Here is a 19,335-nt window from a genome sequence, read left to right as displayed (position 1 = left end):
CTGCCAAACAAATACTAAACAACGTAACGTCGTCAAACTTCAAACTTAAGCTTTATAAGGTTGGTACTTTCTGCCGTAGTCATTCTTTTCAAACAACAACCGCTATCTATACGTCAGGTCAGGTACTTCTGGGACTACCCTCGTACTTGCGCTGAAATATATGGGCCAGTATGTCTTTAAGTTGATTTTCTCCAAAAATTCTTGAACTTCGTTCATGACGAAACAACCGGGAAAAACAACACAAACTGAATAACGATCTTTCTTCTTTTTTCTTTGCTCTAGACGTCACACGCACAGAGAGTGGTCTCTGTGTAAGTAGATGGAAGAGGAATATCACCGACAAGCTTGCCTCTTGATATAAGAGGAAAGTTAATTGATATAAGAGGAAATTCTCTTGAAATAAGAAGAAAACAGTTAGAATAATACCTAATAAATTGCAGATGAATGGTCCATTTTGATCGTTTCATCAAAAGAGAAATCCTTTTCCGATAAGAGGCTTCGCTTAGAATATGAGACTATGAGAGAAATCACTTTACAAACAGAATACTTTATTTTGGGTGAAATTTTAAGCCGAGGTGATACTGCACGCAGACTGCACATCGGATTGTTAGAAAGTGAACACAAATACGTTCTGTGTTAAAGTTTTGCGCTCAATCTTCCTCAATCACGCGACAACGCGTCTCACTCGACAAAATCATTTTCGCGCGTTGTAATCACACAGTAATCACGCACGACGGTTATCGACGTCGAAGTCTCGCGTGGTTAGTCGCGGAAACGTCATTCTCGTTACGTGTTGAGGCTGTCTTTATACATTTATAGGCAGATTTTACGCACGTAATGCCCGGTAATCTACGAAAGTAACAAGGTAGACTCCGACTTCCCGATCGGTTACGCGAACAGAATCGGGAGTGAAGAATGCACACGCCTGGCCGACTACACTAAGTTTTTCTTCCTTCCAGTTTAACCGCTCGTGTGTTCGCACAGTGATTAACTACTTCCATCGCGCGGTCGCGCGGATCAAATATCGGGCTCGCCGAATCGCGAGCGATCGCTTCGGTTTTGCAATCTGGATTTCGACGATGGGCTATAAAGGCTGACGAGAATGCACGTTTTAGAAAGCCGCGCGTTTTACGCGGAGTACTTAACAAACAAAACGGCTCTGACGAACGAATTTCTTTTTTCAATTTGCGAGTAGCGTGAGCGCGCGTATTATTTATATATATTCCGCTACGCAGTTTCCTGCTACAGCGCTCATAATCAGCGGTCCGATATAGTTTCCGATATATTGTTCGTTTTGAGAAATTCTGCAAAATAGCCTTCCTGACAGCTGCCGGACGAGACTTCTCTCGGTGACGTCGCCGCGTCGCCTTCTTGGCGGTGGTGGAGAGCTCCGAGTGGTGGAGGGACGGCCGATCGCCGTCGCGAGGCACGATGTTTAAACACCGTACATTGCCGCTCATGGCAGGTAAAGAGACGGTGTAATACCACGGTGGGAGTCAGTTCTGTTATAGTAGGCCACGAGGCAGCAGCTCTCGTGCTTCCACAGGCGTAGCGCGTACATCGGCTCGCTCTCTCTCTCTCTCTCTCTCTCTTTCTCCTCGTTTCTGTTACGGCGCGCCGAAACGCGTATCGAGCGTCGTGAAAACCGCGTCGCGGAATCGTGTTCGCATTTCGTCGGGTCTACAATTTCGCAAAGGAGCGGAGAAGATACGAGCGAGCAGGCGAGAGGCGAGAGGAGCAGGCTCTCTCGGGCTCGCGCGGGATCGCGATCGATGTCGAGTCGCCGCGAGTTTCTTCGACGCGAAATCGACGCGTTTCGACATCGCCGGGTCGTCGACGCTGACCGACCGCGGGGGAAGGTGAATCCTGTGGTGCCTCATGAGGTTGCGCACATGAGTGGCCGCATCTTCGTCAGAAGCGCGCCAAGACGTCACTTGTAAGAGCGCACTTGCGCAAGAGGTGAATTTGAAGGCTCGGAGGAGAGGCTCTCTCGACGGGGAGAAAGCAGACGGCCGGTCGAGCCGACGAGTTTGCACCGTGACGACGTCGCGCACTCTCGTCCCAAGTCGTCTCTATATTTCAGTGTCTCCTGGCCGCGGGATAGTCGAGGACGTGTCCAGAATGACGAAAGCACTGGCGCTTGCGAGCTGTCCTTATCGCGCCGCGGATTGATCGCAATCGGGCCGATTTGCGCGCGTAAGCCAGCCGACAAACCTTCGCGTAAATGGCGATTCTCCGGTGCAGCCTAGGCATCGAGAGAGGCGAATAATTCGCGAGTGAGAGATCGGCCTTGTAAGGGAAAGAGAAAATTCGCCGGAGACCGTCGGTGTATCTTTCTCCCGCCGACACAACGCGGCAGAGTTGTCTCCTCGTTCCTCGCCTCGCTCTTATCGCCGAGCCGTGTAAAACGCGAGAGGATGCAAGCTCGTTGACGTCTTCCCCGCACCTACCTGCCGAGACGCCTGCCGTGGCTGACGATGGATTTCTAACCGCTCGCAATGATGGTGGACTTTTAAAGAGGCTTCCGGGATAGTCCAGAGACGTGAGATGATCGGCAAACTTTTGCTGACATTTTGGATAATACGATGGACCAGTTTTTTCGGTAAGCGGATCATCCACGTCTTTTCAACACGCGGGAGCACCCCCCTCCCCCTCCCCCTCCCCCTCCCCGCGTCTGTTTCTCACGTCCCGGATTTTTTTTTCTTTTTTCTTTCATGCGAACGACGGAAACAATGGCGTTGATTTTTGTATTATGTGTGTCACGCAAGTGGCACAAAGTATACACGCTCACGCTTCATTAAAAATTCGAGCTCGCTAGACGTAGAAGGAGAGAGAGAGAGAGAGAGAGAGAGAGAGAGAGAGAGAGAGACGAGCGAATTATTGAGTCATCGTTCGGCGCTCATTGGCTGTCAGCATTTCACGAAAAATATCTAGGACGCATCATTGCCATGCACGAGAAGGAAAAGAAATCAGCGAATACATACATTCGATCGATAATTAAGCACAAAAGATCGCCTTCCCTGTGCATTCCGTGTCGAGCGAACCGACAAATCGCAAAATGGTGATTTTTTCCCCGGGAGGGGGAAGATTTGTGTAAAGGGGTAATATAACGTTTGCGCGGCGCATAATTCGGTCAGCCTCAGAGCAACCTCAGAGCAAAGGAGTTGCCGCCATATATTCAGCGCTTGAACTACTTCGATCGCTTCCCTCCATTGTTCTTTCTGTGATAGATTCGTGCCGCCCATATGTTGCCCGTCGTGTGCCTTACCGTTAACAAATCCGGGGCAATTATTAAGGCCCAGTTCCACTCAAAATCAAGTTTAAACCGTGACTGTATCTGAACTGATGTTACATTTAACGGCATGGTTAAACTTATATCGCGTTCCGTCGCGACATCGTATTTTTAACTGTAGTTTACTTAAACCTGTACAGTCTGTATGAAAAAACTGTCAAGGACTTCTCTTTCTTTTCAAACGTAAAGTACGATTGGTTGTTGCTAAAAGTGAAAAGAGAGAAAATTGAAATAAGCTGGATGCTATGACATCTAGTAAAGAACAATACACATATATCTGTTTCGTATCAAGTAAACACTAACCAACATTAACATTTGCTGTATTTGTGTATAAGTATTAATTTGTTAAAAGGTGGAAGTCCAGTGTTAATAATAATCAATTAGTTTATATTATTGATTTGATTGCATTTATCATATAATAATTGACTTTTATGTATAGTTGCTACTCTATTTTAGAATATAATCTGTCGGAGCAAAAAACCCAATATTTTAAATTAAATTTATATACTTACTGTTCTGTTTTATCAGAAATTTCATGCTCGATTTCTGCTAGAACTGCAATAACAGATTCTTTTGATAATCTAAATCGTGCATGAAAATCGACATTATCAAATTCTTCCAAATATGATGGTCGTCTTATTCTTATATTTCTTGTCCGTCGATAAATTAAGTTTTCAAAATCTTCACCTTTAGATGAAGACAATATGTATTCTAAAGCCATATCTCTTTGGCGTTCAAACGTTCAAAATATTTGTCAACTGAACTCCAAAACCGGGATAGTCATAAATTTGTTTCTCAAATTGATGATGCTGCAGTGTTAAACTTCGTTTAAATTCATTAAACGCTCAAAGTTTTGTGTTTAACTTTAACTGTGAGAAATCAACAATCATCATGGTTTAAGGCAGTTGTGGAACGCAATTTTCCGTCTAAATTAGGGTTAACGAGTTAAACTTCGTTTATAGTAAATTGTGGAACCGGGCCTAAATCGTGTAAGCCGGATGTCTCGAGGTCGACCGGCGACGTTTTAAATTTTAAGCGCGTTCTATAGACGACTGAAAAAGAGCGAAGTCAACTTTTAACGAGAACTTAAAATTCGAGGCCAAAGAAATTAACGTGAAATAATTATAGAGCTGAACAGTAATACTTGGTTCTTTCTAATGCTAAACGTCAATGTCACATGGAATGTCACGTGATCACGCTACCGGACGGATATACGTATCAGCTTACTGCTCGCGAAGTACGAGGCGGCAAGAAACGAGGCGAATAAAGCGAAACTTCGCAAATTATTTGCGAAAGATGAAGAAAATCGCGATGTACACTCAGCAAGTTATTTTCTGAAGAATAACATCACGCTAGCCCGAGCGGACGATTCTCGAGAGACCAGTCGTGGCAACATTCTTCCGCCTGTGGAAAGTTTTCTTTCTTCATGTCGCAATGCAACATCACTCACGCTCATCGTTGTCGACGAAAATAAAATTGGCACGAGCGGGACTTGAAGCGTGATAAGGTAAATGCAAATTTCACGGGCACGTTGCCGCCGCAGGCGTTCGCAAAGGTTACTCTCCGATAGCAGTGAAAGCGACTCTCGGGTACTAATATTACATGCACGCACGTGAAAGACATCGAGGATTAATGCAACGACGAACGGGGATTAATGCTCGGGAGGCCTAACGCGATGATGCGCGACATCATCCGCACGAGGAATCCATCGACCGAGTACTTCCCCGCGTATTTCGCCGAAATTGTAAAATTGTAAAATCGCGATTTAACCCTTTAACGCCTACTGGTAACTATAGTTACCAGAGACGCATTTAAGAATCCATAACTCAGTCAAAGAAGGGAATTTTTTCGTTTTCTTTGCATCACTGTAAAGGTGAATTCCTCTTCTAAAAAATGGTATGTCGATTGTATGTAGATTCGGTTTGGTCTGTTTTCAGCTCAGTTTTAATGATAACATGTTTTGTCAAATTCCAAGTAGGCATAGTCAGCATTGTCATCTAGTAGTGCACTATAAATGAATAGATTGGTATCTGCTATAATTTCATATATTTGGAAGCTTTCTCAGATGCAAAATGTGAAATTAAAAGAATACCAATCCAATATGGTGGACACAAAAATCAAGAAATCAACCTATTTTCCTGGCGAAACCTGGTGACCTGCAGTTTTTTATGCGGCGAAAAATGAAGGAACGATAGACTATCTAAATGGTGATCCATAAGATATTCTTCTGAAATACGTGGTATCACATCACTCAAGTTCGTAGGATGACTAATAAAACAACAACTTTTAGGGAAAATTTGACTTTATTCATCTACATAGTCTCCTTCAAGAGTGATACATTGATTCCAACGCTTCTCTAACATTTAGATGCCTTTTTTGTAGAACGATTTATCTTCGGCCTCAAAATAGGCTTCAGTTTCGGCAATCACTTCTTCATCGGAGCCAAATCTCTTTCCCTGGAGCATTCTTTTTAGGCCTGCAAACAGGTAGTAGTCGCTGGACTAGCCAGATCCGGAGAATACGGTGGATGGGGAAGCAATTGAAAGTGCAATTCGTGCAATTTTGCCATTGTTGCGAGCGACTTGTGACACGGTGCATTATCCTGGTGAAAGAGCACTTTTTTCTTCTTCATTTGGGGTCGTTTCTTCGCAATTTCTTCCTTCAAACGCACCACTAACGCCATATAATATTCCCTATTGATGGTTCTTCCTTTCTCAAGGTAATCAATAAATAAAATACCTTGCGCATCCCAAAATACGGAGGCCGAAACCTTATCAGCTGACATTTGCGTTTTTGGTCGCTCTGGGCAGGTTTCGCCGGTTGTGCTGTCCACTCAGCTAACTGCTGATTCGACTCTGGAGTGTAGTGATCGATTCATGTTTCATCCATTGTCACATACCGCATCAAAAAATCCTTTTTATTGCGCCGAAACAGCTTCAAACAGCCCGCTGAATCGTCGACGCGTTGCTGTTTTTGATTGACTGTGAGCAAACGCGGTACCCACTTCGAACAGAGCTTCCTCATGGAGAAATGTTCATGCAAAATGGTGAATACACTGCATTCTGATATCTTTAAGGTGTCAGCTATCTCACGTAACTTCAATTTACGATCGGCCGAAACTATTTTGTGGATCTTTTTTTATGCTTTCTGGAATAACTGCCGAATTTGGGCGACCAGAGCGTTCAGCGTCATCGGTATTTGTAGCCTTTAAAATCAGCAAACCACTTCTCCACCATTTGTCTCGATGGAGCAGAGTCCGAATAACACTTGTTAAGCCATTGCTTCGCTTGAACGGTATTTTTTCCCATTAAAAAGCAATGCTTTATTAACACACGAAACTCAGATTTTTCCATTGTTTTCAAAATTAAAACAGTAGCGTCACTAAAACCACTGTAACTTGTGAACTAAACGTCCGATTGTCACGAAACTTTGACACGTAACATTTGAAGGTTAGTACTTCCTAAAAATCATATGGATTTGTCAACAGTAGCGCCATCTATCCTACGATCCTACGAACTTATTGAGTGATGTGATAAGCTTGACGCTCTGAATGATAAACTTCACTCACAAATATAGTAAAGTTTCAGCTGAAAAATGTCAAGCTGACCGTCAGAGTTATGTCGTATAGATTACCCTTCATTTCTCTCCGTATAGGTTGCTCATTTCATACACGCTTTCCAAGGATCCAAGTCATATTTACCAATAAACAAGAAACGAACGATAAAGAAACCAATATAAAATTCTGACATTCTTTTTGGTTATCACTACAGTCTCAGTTGAAAAAAACTCAAATTTTATTCTTAAAACACTTATAAAAAAGCGTTAAAGGGTTAATAAAATCGCCGAGTCACGTGACTCGCGCGCGCAGACATCGTAGCTCGGTAAACCGCGAGAGAAGCGTCGAAATGACTCGGGTAATTCTTAATAAAAGCGAATCGCGCCGCTGCTTACGCAGCCGAAGCTGGAAGTGCGATGAAGCAAGTTTTCAGCGGTGCGTCGCAAATTGCGAGATTCAACATTTGCGAAATAATCATTTTTCGAAAGCGTCTATTTTTCGATCGGACGTGGAGCGTCGTAGAGTTCCGATCTTTCAAAGACATAAGCGAGGGTGCGCTCTGAAAAAGAGTCGACCGTCATAATTTTGAACCTTACGGGACTCTGCACGGAGGGAGTACTCATCCCCGGCTGCGTAAGGAAGCGGATAGAAATTCAAGGCGCGATACTCCGCGCGGTCCTCGCGTGAAAGCGTTCGTTTGTTGTGACCGTGCCCGTGAAACTACGAGCGCGCCATTACTTTCGTCGTCGGTTATCTCGTAGAATAATTTCGATCGCGATGATTACGCGCTCGCCGGTGCGTTGTCGCAAGAACCGCGCGAGAAGCGGAAAAGTCACGCTTTTCTTGCAAGCTCAATTATCCCGAAAAACATACGAGGCGAGATGAGCGTGAGACGTGGAAATAATCGATGATATTCGTCGCGATGTTAGCTGCTCCTCCCTCCCTCCCGTCGATTAAACACACCGTCACCTCGCCGAGAGCTTTAATTTCAATTTTGCCGCTATCGCGGCTATCCGTAGCTCACGCTTCCTATGTGAAAGCGGCGATAAAGGAAAATTACAATCAAAAACAGGTCGGCCCGTTGATCGTCGCAACCGTAACCGGACCTCGCGCCAATTGCATAATGCAGTTTAGAGATCGAACGCCTGCATGCGGTAGCGTTAACACGCACCGGAGCACTTTGTTCCGCGTGTCATGGCGGATTAGCTTTTTTCTGCGGCGCAGGCCGCGCGGTTCAAAGTCGCCTTTCTCCCGGCAATTAATTTCTCCTCGTGGCGCGAAGGTAGAGCGGAGAAGGTAGAGAGAAAGAGAGAAAGGGAGGGGGAGAGAGAGAGAGAGAGAGAGAGAGAGAGAGAGAGAGAGGAGAGAGAGAGAGAGAGAGATAGATCGTCGATGCGCGCCGATCGATTGAGAGATCGTTATCCAGCGCGAGAACGCGGAGCGCTCGTGTCTTTTCAATTAGGTCGTGTCATTGCTACTCGATAGAGACGATCGCGCGTCGATACCTACACGTCGTCTGACGACGACGTGACGTCTCGCAGCGGGACTGGACGTCGAAGCGTATCCGCGACGCGACTATTTTACATACGACGGGGATCGAGAGAGAAAGGTGTCCAAAAGGATCGCGGCGCGGCCGCGATGTGGGTCACGACGATCGTTGTGTCCGCGGCGTTGCGGCGCGGGCGGGTGAAGCAAATCGGAGTAACTTTCGAGTGACTGAGCGAAGTCCTCCCTCGCTCGTCGACTATTCTCGTCGACGGGCTTCGCGCGGGCGCGAACGTACATTGCCGAGGATCCCGAGACTCCCTCGTGACGTGAGATATAGCATTCCGCGCGCGTGTACGGTATCGAGCGAGAGGGGATTAATGCTCACGTTCACGTTCGCCGGGACGTCCGGATGATAGTTTAGTAGCGGATCCTCTCTCGGCGATCGTGCCACTTTATTTCACCCGGCGCGGCGGCTTGCGCGGGACGAGTCGTCGGTCGCACAATGGCGCGTCAGCCTCTTCCGGTCGTCCGTTTGTCCCGAGATACGGCTGCATTCTCCGCGAACCATCGCCGCGATGGTCATTAACCCTTCGGTCATCTTCGCGGGTTAAGAGTGAAAGGAGCGAAGGTGGCCCACATGCAACAAAGGTCGTTGCGCAAACTCGCAAACGGCACTTTGACGGCAGTGGCTGAACGATGCGCGCTGAAAAAATTTTATGCAACTGCACTCTGCGCAAGCTGTTGCGTAATCTCATATGCGGGCAAAGGCAGTTGGTTTTTCACGAAACTACCCGCGAGAACTCGGTGGTTTCGCGCGTGTACCATCACGGGCCGGTTTTCCACTCGTGCTTTTCAAACTAAAGAGATTATTTGATCCTTCCTTGACCCATAAATCTACTTTTACATCCTGTGCGTTTTTTAAGCGCACGCTGAAGAGAGTTCGGATAAGCCTTTGTTATTCTTAAGCCGGCGAACGACGAAAAGTCATCGCTGTGCGGCTCGCTTTTAGACACGTGGAGATTTAATTCTAATATGAGCGCAGTCTAGGACACCCACACAAAATCTTGCAACACTGGAAATCTTACAACATTGTAAAACTTTTTATGATGTCTTTGAATATCTTCCTCTGTATTCGGAAATTTTACATGTGCAAGTCTAAGTTGAGCAATTGTCCTTGAAACTTTATTAATTACTTTACTTGCTGTACTTTTATGAACACCAACGAAATCACCTGTGCTTATCACTCAAAAGATCCACTAGCGTAAAATCTTAATGTTAATAATATCGTTTCAGCTACTGAAGGAGCCTGACTTCTGGAAAAAATAAAAAGAATACGATATAAATAAATTTTGTACTATTCGTACAATGTTCATTATTAGTAACCACCATATTTTGCAACTAGTTAATTAGTTAAAACTAATATTATAATTGGAAAATATCCTATATATGTCATTTAATTTATATGACATATATAGATCAATACCTTCGAGTAATTGGTAATTGAACAGCATTTTGAATTTTTTCTATTAACGTGTGAACCGTAGCTTCGGATAAGCAAAATCTTGGAAGAAATTCTTTATCGTCCCAAATTTCAAAATGATTTGGTCTTTGCCTTACAAGGTACGATTTTTCTCACGTTGATATGTTTTATGTATCCTAAAAAATATCTTCATCTTCACTACTCTCTTCATAATATTCTTCATCAAACATCGTAACAAATATTTTATATTTCTGCAAATATTTCACAATATGATCCTAAATATAGCAATAGAGACACTGTTGCGTGTAACGACGTTTATTAATCCATTAAACGACGTTTAAACGGTCATCATTCGCAGTTTAGTTAAACCGAATACTTTAGAACTACGTTCTATTCCGATCTATCCATTGAAAAACAATCTAACGCTTTTGAACAGAGTTTAAGCCATTCGATCTAAGTTTAAACCATTATTGAAAAACTGGTTCCAAGAATCAGACTTTTGTCGCCTCGTCTTTGGGCGAGTCAGGTTCGATTAAAAAATCGGTTGTATATTCGATTAAAAACAACCAGGTTAAGAGTCGTTAAAATCGAGTAGAAAGTTCGATGAAAAATAATTAATCCAACACGATGAGAAATCGCACGGATAGGGAGGAAAATCGCGGAGAGCGCGAATGAAACAAAACGGGCGAGACGGAACGAGAAACGTCCGCGCGATTTCATCGGCGCAGATTCTCATTTCGAATGACGGTCCGAGGAAATCGCGTTACGTCGTCTAAACAAACGTCGTCGACGGAAACGGAGCTGGAAACGTCTGATTATCGAATCATCTGCGTAATAGCAATTTTACCGGTCACACGGCTTCCTAGCGCCGCCGCGATCGCATTATACCGACGGCGTCGTTCCGTCCCGTCGTTTCGTAATTACGCTAACCCCGATTCCGGGTTACGAGGAAGCGCGATGACGTTTTCGGTTCGCCGGCCGCGATGACACTGAAATCTGCCGCGGAGGAACGGACGACGAAAGAAAAAGCGGCCAATTATTTCCAGTCGCGCGGCATCGTCCGCGTCGTGGCGAAACGGTTTGCCGAGCTGCGCGGCGGCAGCTGCCCGGTAAACGGTATCCCGTAATTTCTTTGTTCCTTTCGAGTCGGTGACATTGGGACTGCGATTGGGAGTCCGGCAAGGATCACCGGACGACGCGGAAGCGCCGAAATTGCGCGCGTCGGAAGATACGACATTGAAACTCGCGCGCGCGCTTCAGAACCGCCTCGAAAAACCCGAACTCGCGCCGAGTCTCGCGCGCGATTCTCGGCGTATCTTCCTGGAAAAAATCGCGTTTTCCGGCCACGTGGAAAGAAATCCCAAGCGCGCCTCGTAAAACGAATGCGTTTAGAGACACGAGCGGATGAGAACTTCCCATCGCTCCCACACTTTCTATTCGACCGGCTTGCTCGTATACGCGTATTGCGATTTTAGCCGATAATAACATACCTTCCATTCAATTCACTCGCATGTTCAAATAAAATGCTCGATTTATCGCGTGCTTGCTTTCTTTTCTCCTCCGTCGCGGTCGCGCCGCGACGCGTCGCGGGGCGTCGCGGCGTTTGCTTCTCGCGGAGCAAGAATCTCCGGCGGAAATCTCCGGCTGGATCTCCGCGTCTCTCTCAATGCGCGATTTTATCGCGCCGTTCGTTTTGTATCGCGGCCACGTGCGTTATAACGGCACGATAAATCCAGCTAAAACCAGCGGATCGCGGAGAATGCAGGCCGCCATGATATCTCGCTGCCCGCAACTCCACTCTGCACACACTCGAGTTTCCGATTTCTAACTTGTGATTGAGTATCAAGGCGAGACGATCGGCGTGCGCTCGGGCCAGCCCGATAACTTTTCTAAATAGCACGTGATATTCGCACGCGGCAACGCGCGAAGTGCACTCGCAACGTAGGAAGAGATCGGCAATTTCTAGAGCCGATGTCGGATACTTTCTCCGGCAAACGACGCTCGTTTCCTTTTTCCACTCTCGTCGTGAATCCTGCTCCTCTCCGTCGGCCGGCGGCGGCGGTCGAGCTTGCTTCTCTCGGGGCTTCCTAAATAATTGGAAAATGCTAGCGCGCTCGACCGTCCACCTGACGGAACTATTCCCGCGATGAATGAATGATTGCTCGCATGACACTTGATTGATAAAATGCTCGTTAATCGAGCGATCGTCATTGAGGTCAATTATAAAGTACATCCGTCATTAATCATTGGTCTACCAGTCATTGGTCAGTCATTTATGATTTATGATAAGCGGAATACTAAGGCCGCTCTCCTTGGAGTCGTCGCCCCTCCCCTTTCGAGTTGGTGTGTGTGTGTGTGTGTGTGTGTGTGTCAAGAGAAAAATAGAATCGCCAAATAATAAAACAATGATCGACGCGGTGAAACTCGAGCTTGTGCACGGACGTTGCCGCAAATGTTGTCGCGCCGAGTTGAAAGTTAAGAAAGACGAAACCGCTACATGCACACGGAGTGAGTTGAGTAACAAAAGACCGCTGACAAAACGGACAATTTGCGGCTTCGAGAACGATTCCGCGAGATACCGTTGCATCTTCGCTTCGACTTGCCTTACCGGGAGAAAATGTCTGGCCTACGACGCAACCGACGCCGATGCTTACGGGCGTTCGTCGTCGCGACTTGGCGAGAGAGAGAGAGAGAGAGAGAGAGAGAGAGAGAGAGAGAGAGAGAGAGAGAGAGAGAGAGAAGGAAACAGAAGAGGAGGCGCGACCGTCGGAAACTTTTCAGGTGCGCGAACTTGCATTAGTCACGCGGATTACGAAAGAGCGACACAATAACGAGTAACGCCGCCTCTTCTCGGTTTGCTGCTCCTCCGCCGCGCCGTCGTCGTCTTCCTCTCTAAACTATATTCTTTCCGCGTGGAATTAGCCGTTAACGAACCTTGATAATGCACACGGCGGATTTCTTTCGGTTTCACGTAACGCACAGCGCGCTTGAATAATGAACAGCCGAATAATACGACAACGGGCATTTTCGATTATTCATCACATTATACCCAAAAAAAAAAGGTATTCTATTTGTAAAGTGATTTTTCCTATAGTCTCGTATTCGAAGTGAAGCCTTTTGCAGAAAGAGGATTCCTCTTCTCGACAAAGCGATTAAAATGAACCATTCGTCTAAAATTTATTAGACATTATTTTAACTGTTTCCCTTTCATTTCAAGAGGATCTCCTCTTATATTAATTAATTTTCCTCTTATATGGAGAGGAATATGTTGATTTGAATTTCGGTTCAGTTTTGTTCAGTCATGCTCCAGACACGAACGAAAAAATAATCATATGTTCATGGGTCAGAATATTTGGAACACTTTTTAAGAAAAAGTTTGTTTGTTGCTGTGAAAAATATATAACGAAGATAATTTACTCATATTTGTCATCAAATACAGTTTATAATCTATTGCAAGAAGTTGAATAATATATTCTTTCTTTTAATTGTGCTTCATACAATTGATTATGATGAACATCTTTGTAACTATGAAGTCCCTAACAAAATTGATTGGAAATTTATTTGTTACGATGATCTTATTTCATTCGTGTCTACTTATTGTAGAACTGGAGCCAGAAGTACATCTATACAGGGTGTCCGGTAATTAGCTGCCAAGCCGAAGTGTGAAGGTAGATTGGGTTAAGATAAACATAAAAAAGTCCCATACCGTTTTGCGAGATTCGCAATAATTATCGAGTTATTAATGACAGAAATCTGAAGAGCGGGAGCGCGCCGATACAGATGATTGGAGAAGCGTTGCGGCTGCTTAGGCCACAGCGCCGCCTCGATAATTATTGCAAATTTTCGCAAAACAGTATGGCACTTTTATGTTTGTCTTATCCCAATCTACCTTCACATTTCGGGCTGGCAGCTAATTACCGGACACCCTGTATATCATATCATATTACTTTTCGCTATACATTATAGTGATTTTTTTCAAATTAACTAGTATAACAAGTAAGAATAAGGTACAATAAGAATAAATAATAATTCTCTTCCATCCTAAAAAAAAGATTAAACAATCTATGTATAAGAAGAAATTTATATTGAAATCAATAAGATTTGCGTTATACATATAACATATAATCCCTCTAACTTTAAGAATAATATATTTGTAATATTTTCCTCTTAATCTTAAAGGAATCCTCATGAGGTCATATATAAGAATAAAATCCTCTTTATTAATTTAAATGATTCCGCTTGTTCTGAAATTACTCTTTTTTTCGGATGCTTGATCAAAATCGCCTTCGCTCTTCTTCAATCGTTTAGAACTCGCTTAAAATTTAAAACGTCGCCGCTGATCTCGAGACATGCCGAAACTAAAATTCGTACAGTGAACTAAAGTAGCAATTAAATTATACATTGGGCGTATCTCATATTTTTAGTCAAATTAGCGACATATCGTTTTCGCATCGTTCCCTTCAAATATATTGTATGATTTCTGCATATGGAAATATAATTATTTACATATTACACAATTGTATAATTATATTATCATACAATGTATAATAATATTATAATGATAATATAATTATAAAATATGTATATTTATATAACTGTATAATCATAAAATATAATTATATGATGAAGAAGGAGAAGTCACGCGATGTGAAAACATGCATAAAAAGGCACTTGACATTCTCGTTCGGGTTTACAGGAACTGTAAGTACATCCTGACAAATCGGCGCTTATCGGAGCGCATAGAAAGCGATCGTGAGCGAAGTTTCACGAGCGCGAACGAGACTCGGCGCTATTATTTAACTGCTAAACATCCATTTCCGCGACGTCCTAGTTTCGTGTAATTTCCCCGATCGTCGTGCACTCCCTGCGTTACGATCGGCGATTACAGCGGTGGCAGTGCGCAATGAAGACCTTGAAAAGAGATTTATGACACCCTCGCGCCCACTTGATGGTGAAACGCGAAAGGCACAGCCACGAAGATCGGTGACTTTCATCGACGATTATCGCGACTGCACTTTCCGCGCGCGCGCGCGCGCGATCCTTCTCGTTGCATGTGCAAAATCGTCCGTCTGCCTGCCGTCTGCGGGTTAATTCGCGGCTGCTTTTAGTTCTTCCCACGTTCAATCGAAACGCTCGCGTAGTTCGTTCCTACGGAGGCTCCGCCGTTTAATTTCCCGCTTCGGCTGCTCACGCGGTTTGAAACGACTTTACGGCGTTCCTGAAACGCGGTTGGAAACGCCGTAGCTGAAACGAGGATAATCGAGATAGGAATCGCAGCGAGGAGAGAACGCGGGAGGATATTGTGTGTCCATTCGATCGCGAGCGAATAAAAACGCGAGACAGCTTTTGCGCGATTTGTTTCATTCCGCGCGGCGTCGTAGCGCATGATGTTTAAGTGTGCCAAGATCAGCAATTTTTAGCTGGCCGAGGTAATTTTTTCCATTTTCTCGGACACGGGCGCGCGGAGGTTTCAAGGTCCAACGTCATCCAGGTATGCAGGTGTACCTCTATACCTTAGAAAAAGAGAAAGAAAAAGATAGAGGTAGGGGAGAGGGGGAGAGAGAGAGAGAGAGGAAAAAATCAGATCCTACTCGTCGTCGCTGGCAGGTAGATGTGCGAGCGCGGCCTTCATCTGCCATCTCGCGAGTTAAAAAGCGGCCCACTAATGGGCAAACCCGTAGTCGGGATATTTGCGTGCACATGTGCAGTCTACATTGTGACCATCAGGCGCAACACGTCAAAACTAAGATAACGGTACCGCGACGTATCCGTGTAACAAAGCGCGGCGTGTAACTGCGACGCGGCTACCGCGGCCCATGAAAGTTGGAAACGCTCGGCGCGCTCGCACCGTCGTTCCACTTTACCAGCGCACTTACGCGACAACTCGTGTTAAACAATGACGACACTCGTCGTTGCGACTGCGAATGCAAACATTAAGCTAATTCCCGGCCTTTGTGAAATGGCTTTTTGTCAATCGCAAAGTGCGATAGCCGCCGGCTGGCTGCCTTGGCTCGAGTCTTTGCCGCTGCTCGGCAAAGTGAGCGCTAATGCGACTCGCTGGCGATTAAACGTCGGAGTACCTGTATATTACCTCCCGAGAGAATGCAAAATCGAGTGCAAGGAGTGCGTCTTAGGGCCGGTTTTTCAACAGTGGTTTAAACTTAGATCGTAACTTAAAAACTCTGGTCAAAAGCATCAGACTGTTTTTCAATGAATAGATCAGAATAGAACGTAGTTCTAAAGTATTCGATTTCACTAAACTGCGAATGATGACCGTTTAAACGTCGTTACACGCAATACACAGTGTCTCTATTATTATATTTAGGATCATATTGTTAAATATTTGCAGAAATATAAAATATTTGTTACGATATGTGATGAAGAATATTATGAAGAGAGTAGTGAAGATGAGGATATTTTTTAGGATACATAAAACACGTCAACGTGAGAAAAATCGTGACTTGTAAGGCGAAGACCAAGTCATTTTGAAATTTAGGACGAAAAAGAATCTCTTCCAAGATTTTGCTCATCCGAAGCTACGGTTCATATGTTAATAGAAAGAATTCAAGACGCTGTTCGATTACCAACTGAAAGGTATTAATATACGTCATATAAATCAAATGACATATATGGAATATTTTTCAATTATAATATTAGTTTTAAATAATTAACTAGTTGCAAAATACAGTGGTTACTAATAATGAACGTTGTACGAATAGTACAAAATTTATTTATACTGTATTTTTTTTTATGTTTTTTCAGAAATCAGGCTCTTTCTGAGTATCTGAAACGATATTATTAACATTAAGATTTTATACTAGTGAATCTTTTTTGATAAATGCAGGTGATTTTGTTGGTGTTTATAAAAGTACAGCGAGTAAAGTAATTGATAAAGTTTCAAAGGTGGTCGCTCAACTTAGACTGGCATATGTAAAATTTCCGAATACAGAAGAAGATATTCCAAGACATCACAAAAAGTTTCACAATGCTGCAAGATTTCCACGTTGTGTGGGTATCCTAGAAAGAGACTGCACTCATATTAAATTTCATACGAAAGAGAATTAAATCTCCGCGTGTTTAAAAATGATCCGCCCAGCGATGACTTTTCGTTGCCAACTTAAGAATAACAAAGGTTTATCTAAACTATCTTCAGCGTATGCTTGAAATACATACAAGGTATAAAACTAGGATCAAGGAAGGATCAAATAATCTTTAATTTAAACCACGATTGAAAACCGGCCCTTAGAAAAAGGCATGGCGCTCGTTCGAGCGGCGCGTCGTCAGATCCGCCGCGCCGGCGAGCGCTTGGCGGATCGAACACGATGAGGCAAGCCAAGCCCGCAGCAACCCTGAAGCGCGAGCTTCGACGATGTCTCCCTCGGTAGCGGACCTCGTCGCGGTCCTCCGCCACAGGGAGGTACCGCGGTATCACGACGGGGTACCGCTCGCCAGGTGCGCGCTCGTCGGTTCAGAGCGCGGCTCGTTTACCTCCGAGTTCAGTTACCTCGAGGCCGCTGGAAACTGTGTCACCGGTCAATTTTAAAATCACTACCAGTCCCGACCCTTCTCCGACCTCCTCTAGCGTGTCGCGTTCTCTCATCGTGGGACGACGCGCCGCGTCGGCTTCTGACGCGCCGGGACTATCATTGTTCTCGTCGCGTGGAGGGGAACGCTGCGGAGGGGAAATGTCGCCTGCGCGAGTAATCTCCCCCGCGCGATGACAGTCCGCGCTCGCGGAAATTCTACAGACTTCGCCCGGCGCGCTCTGAGAACGAGACCACGCGGCGCGGGAGATCGCGATCGCGGCCTGGATCGCGGCGGGACGCGGGACGAGCGCCGACACGCGAAACGCCGGGGCCGCCATAATTGCGCCCGTCGCGAATTAAGAGCCCCGAGAGCGCCGGAGAGCGCTCGAATTCGCTCCCATTATTCGGCCGATGACAATCCCACGTTCTCACCTCGGTGTATTCGCAATCTCTCGTAGCGTCAATTACCCGCGACAGCGGCCCACTTCTTTTCTTCTTCTTTTTTTCTTGCGACAGATTCTTTTTTTCCCCTTCTCTCTCTCTCTCTCTCTCTCTCTCTCGCTCTCGCTCTCGCTCTCGCTCCGGCTCTCCCGCGATGTGTATCGCGCCCAAAAGCCGTGCGCGTTTCGCTTCTCAAGAACGTGACGATCCGGGTGTCGAAACGATGATCGGTCAGGCCGTGCTCTCTTAAGGTTAAGGACTGAAGGGTCGGATTACTGAAAAATCGTCGCTTGTTTCTGATAATATTTTGTGACGAACTGAATAAATGTGCGAGAATGAAAATTTCAGATATATTTATATCTTGGCGAAATACCTTGGCGGGTCATGTTTAATGCCTCCGCAAGTTGATCTTGTGTTTGCGCATCATCTTCATCCAATAACGTTTGCAGATCGGCGTCCACCGGCTTGTTTTTGGTCTTCCGGAGCGCTCCTTGTCCTCAGTGTCGAAATCGCCACTTCTGAAGCGTTTAAACCAATCTTCACAGGTAGTTTTCGATGGTGCATGTTCGCCGTAGGCCTCTTCAAGCAAACGACGTGCTTCAGCTGCACTTTTTTTCAAGTTAAAGCAGAAAAGCAAAGCTTCCCGCAAATGCTGTTTATTTGCCACAAAACTCGACATCTTCGTTGTTAGAGAAAATATTTTTGCGTTGCGATATGTGTTGGTGTTACGACTGGTTATTGTTAAGACAGATGTCCAAGCTATAAAAAAAAAACACAACTTCAGACACGTATGTCGACTACATGTGTCGTTAGCGCCATCCATGTGTGAAACCCGGAAACTTAGTTGCGCACCTAGTATAGTGGTGGATCCAAGTTTCATCAACAGTTACGAAACGACGCTTGAAATCCATTTGATTTTGCTTAAAACGATCCAAACACGCTTGAGAAATACGCATTCGAATGCGTTTTTGGTCAATTGTTAGCAAATGCGGCACCCATCTTGCACAAAGCTTTTTCATATGTAATTCTTCATGCAAAATATTTCCAATTCGTCCTTTTAAGATGCCTATGACCTCAGCTATTTCGCGCATTTTCACTCGCCGATCATCTAACACCATATCATGGACTTGTTGAATGTTTTGTGGTGTTGTAGCAGTTTTTGCCGACAACCTTCGCGTGGATCATCTTCGAGGCTCGTACGACCAGATTTAAAAAGAGCAGCCCATTTTTTCACAGTGGAAAGTGAAGGTGATGCATCCTTATACACTTTTAACAATTTCGGATGAATTTCTGTTGGTGATAAACCATCCAAAACAAAGAATTTAATCACTGCACGATATTCAATTTTCTTCATTTTAAAAAAGACAATGACACGTCAATATTAAACTGCAATATTAAAAGCTACTGCTCGAATGACTTGACAGATCAAAATAAAACTTTACATGGGTTTATATCAGGGATCAGCCACTTTCCCAGTACAATTATAGTTTGACAGTTTCTAATGCCATCTATGTGTCAGGCCGAGAACTTTTCAGACTGCCCTCGTAGCTAA

General features: G+C 44.8%; 1 protein-coding gene across 2 annotated transcripts in view; it reads left to right on the top strand.

Moving 5' to 3' along the window:
- Positions 1–1,505: 1,505 nt before the first annotated feature.
- LOC105182041 (uncharacterized) overlaps positions 1,506–19,335 on the top strand; it is a 37,726-nt gene continuing 19,896 nt past the window's right edge. The window contains exons 1-2 of one of the 2 annotated variants that reach the window (XM_025303344.1): positions 1,506–1,959; positions 2,084–2,602. In XM_025303344.1, coding sequence (XP_025159129.1) covers positions 2,548–2,602 — 55 coding nt within the window. In that variant the 5' untranslated portion in view covers positions 1,506–1,959; positions 2,084–2,547. Of the gene's footprint in view, positions 2,603–19,335 lie in introns of both variants that reach the window. The other variant, XM_025303343.1, reaches the window with a different exon arrangement.

The sequence above is a fragment of the Harpegnathos saltator genome, unplaced genomic scaffold (genome assembly GCF_003227715.2).
Source record: "Harpegnathos saltator strain DR-91 unplaced genomic scaffold, Hsal_v8.6 scaffold54, whole genome shotgun sequence".
Classification (NCBI taxonomy): Eukaryota; Metazoa; Arthropoda; class Insecta; order Hymenoptera; family Formicidae; genus Harpegnathos; species Harpegnathos saltator.
The sequence above is the reverse complement of the archived record's forward strand: the minus strand, read 5'-3'. Positions and strand labels throughout refer to the sequence as shown.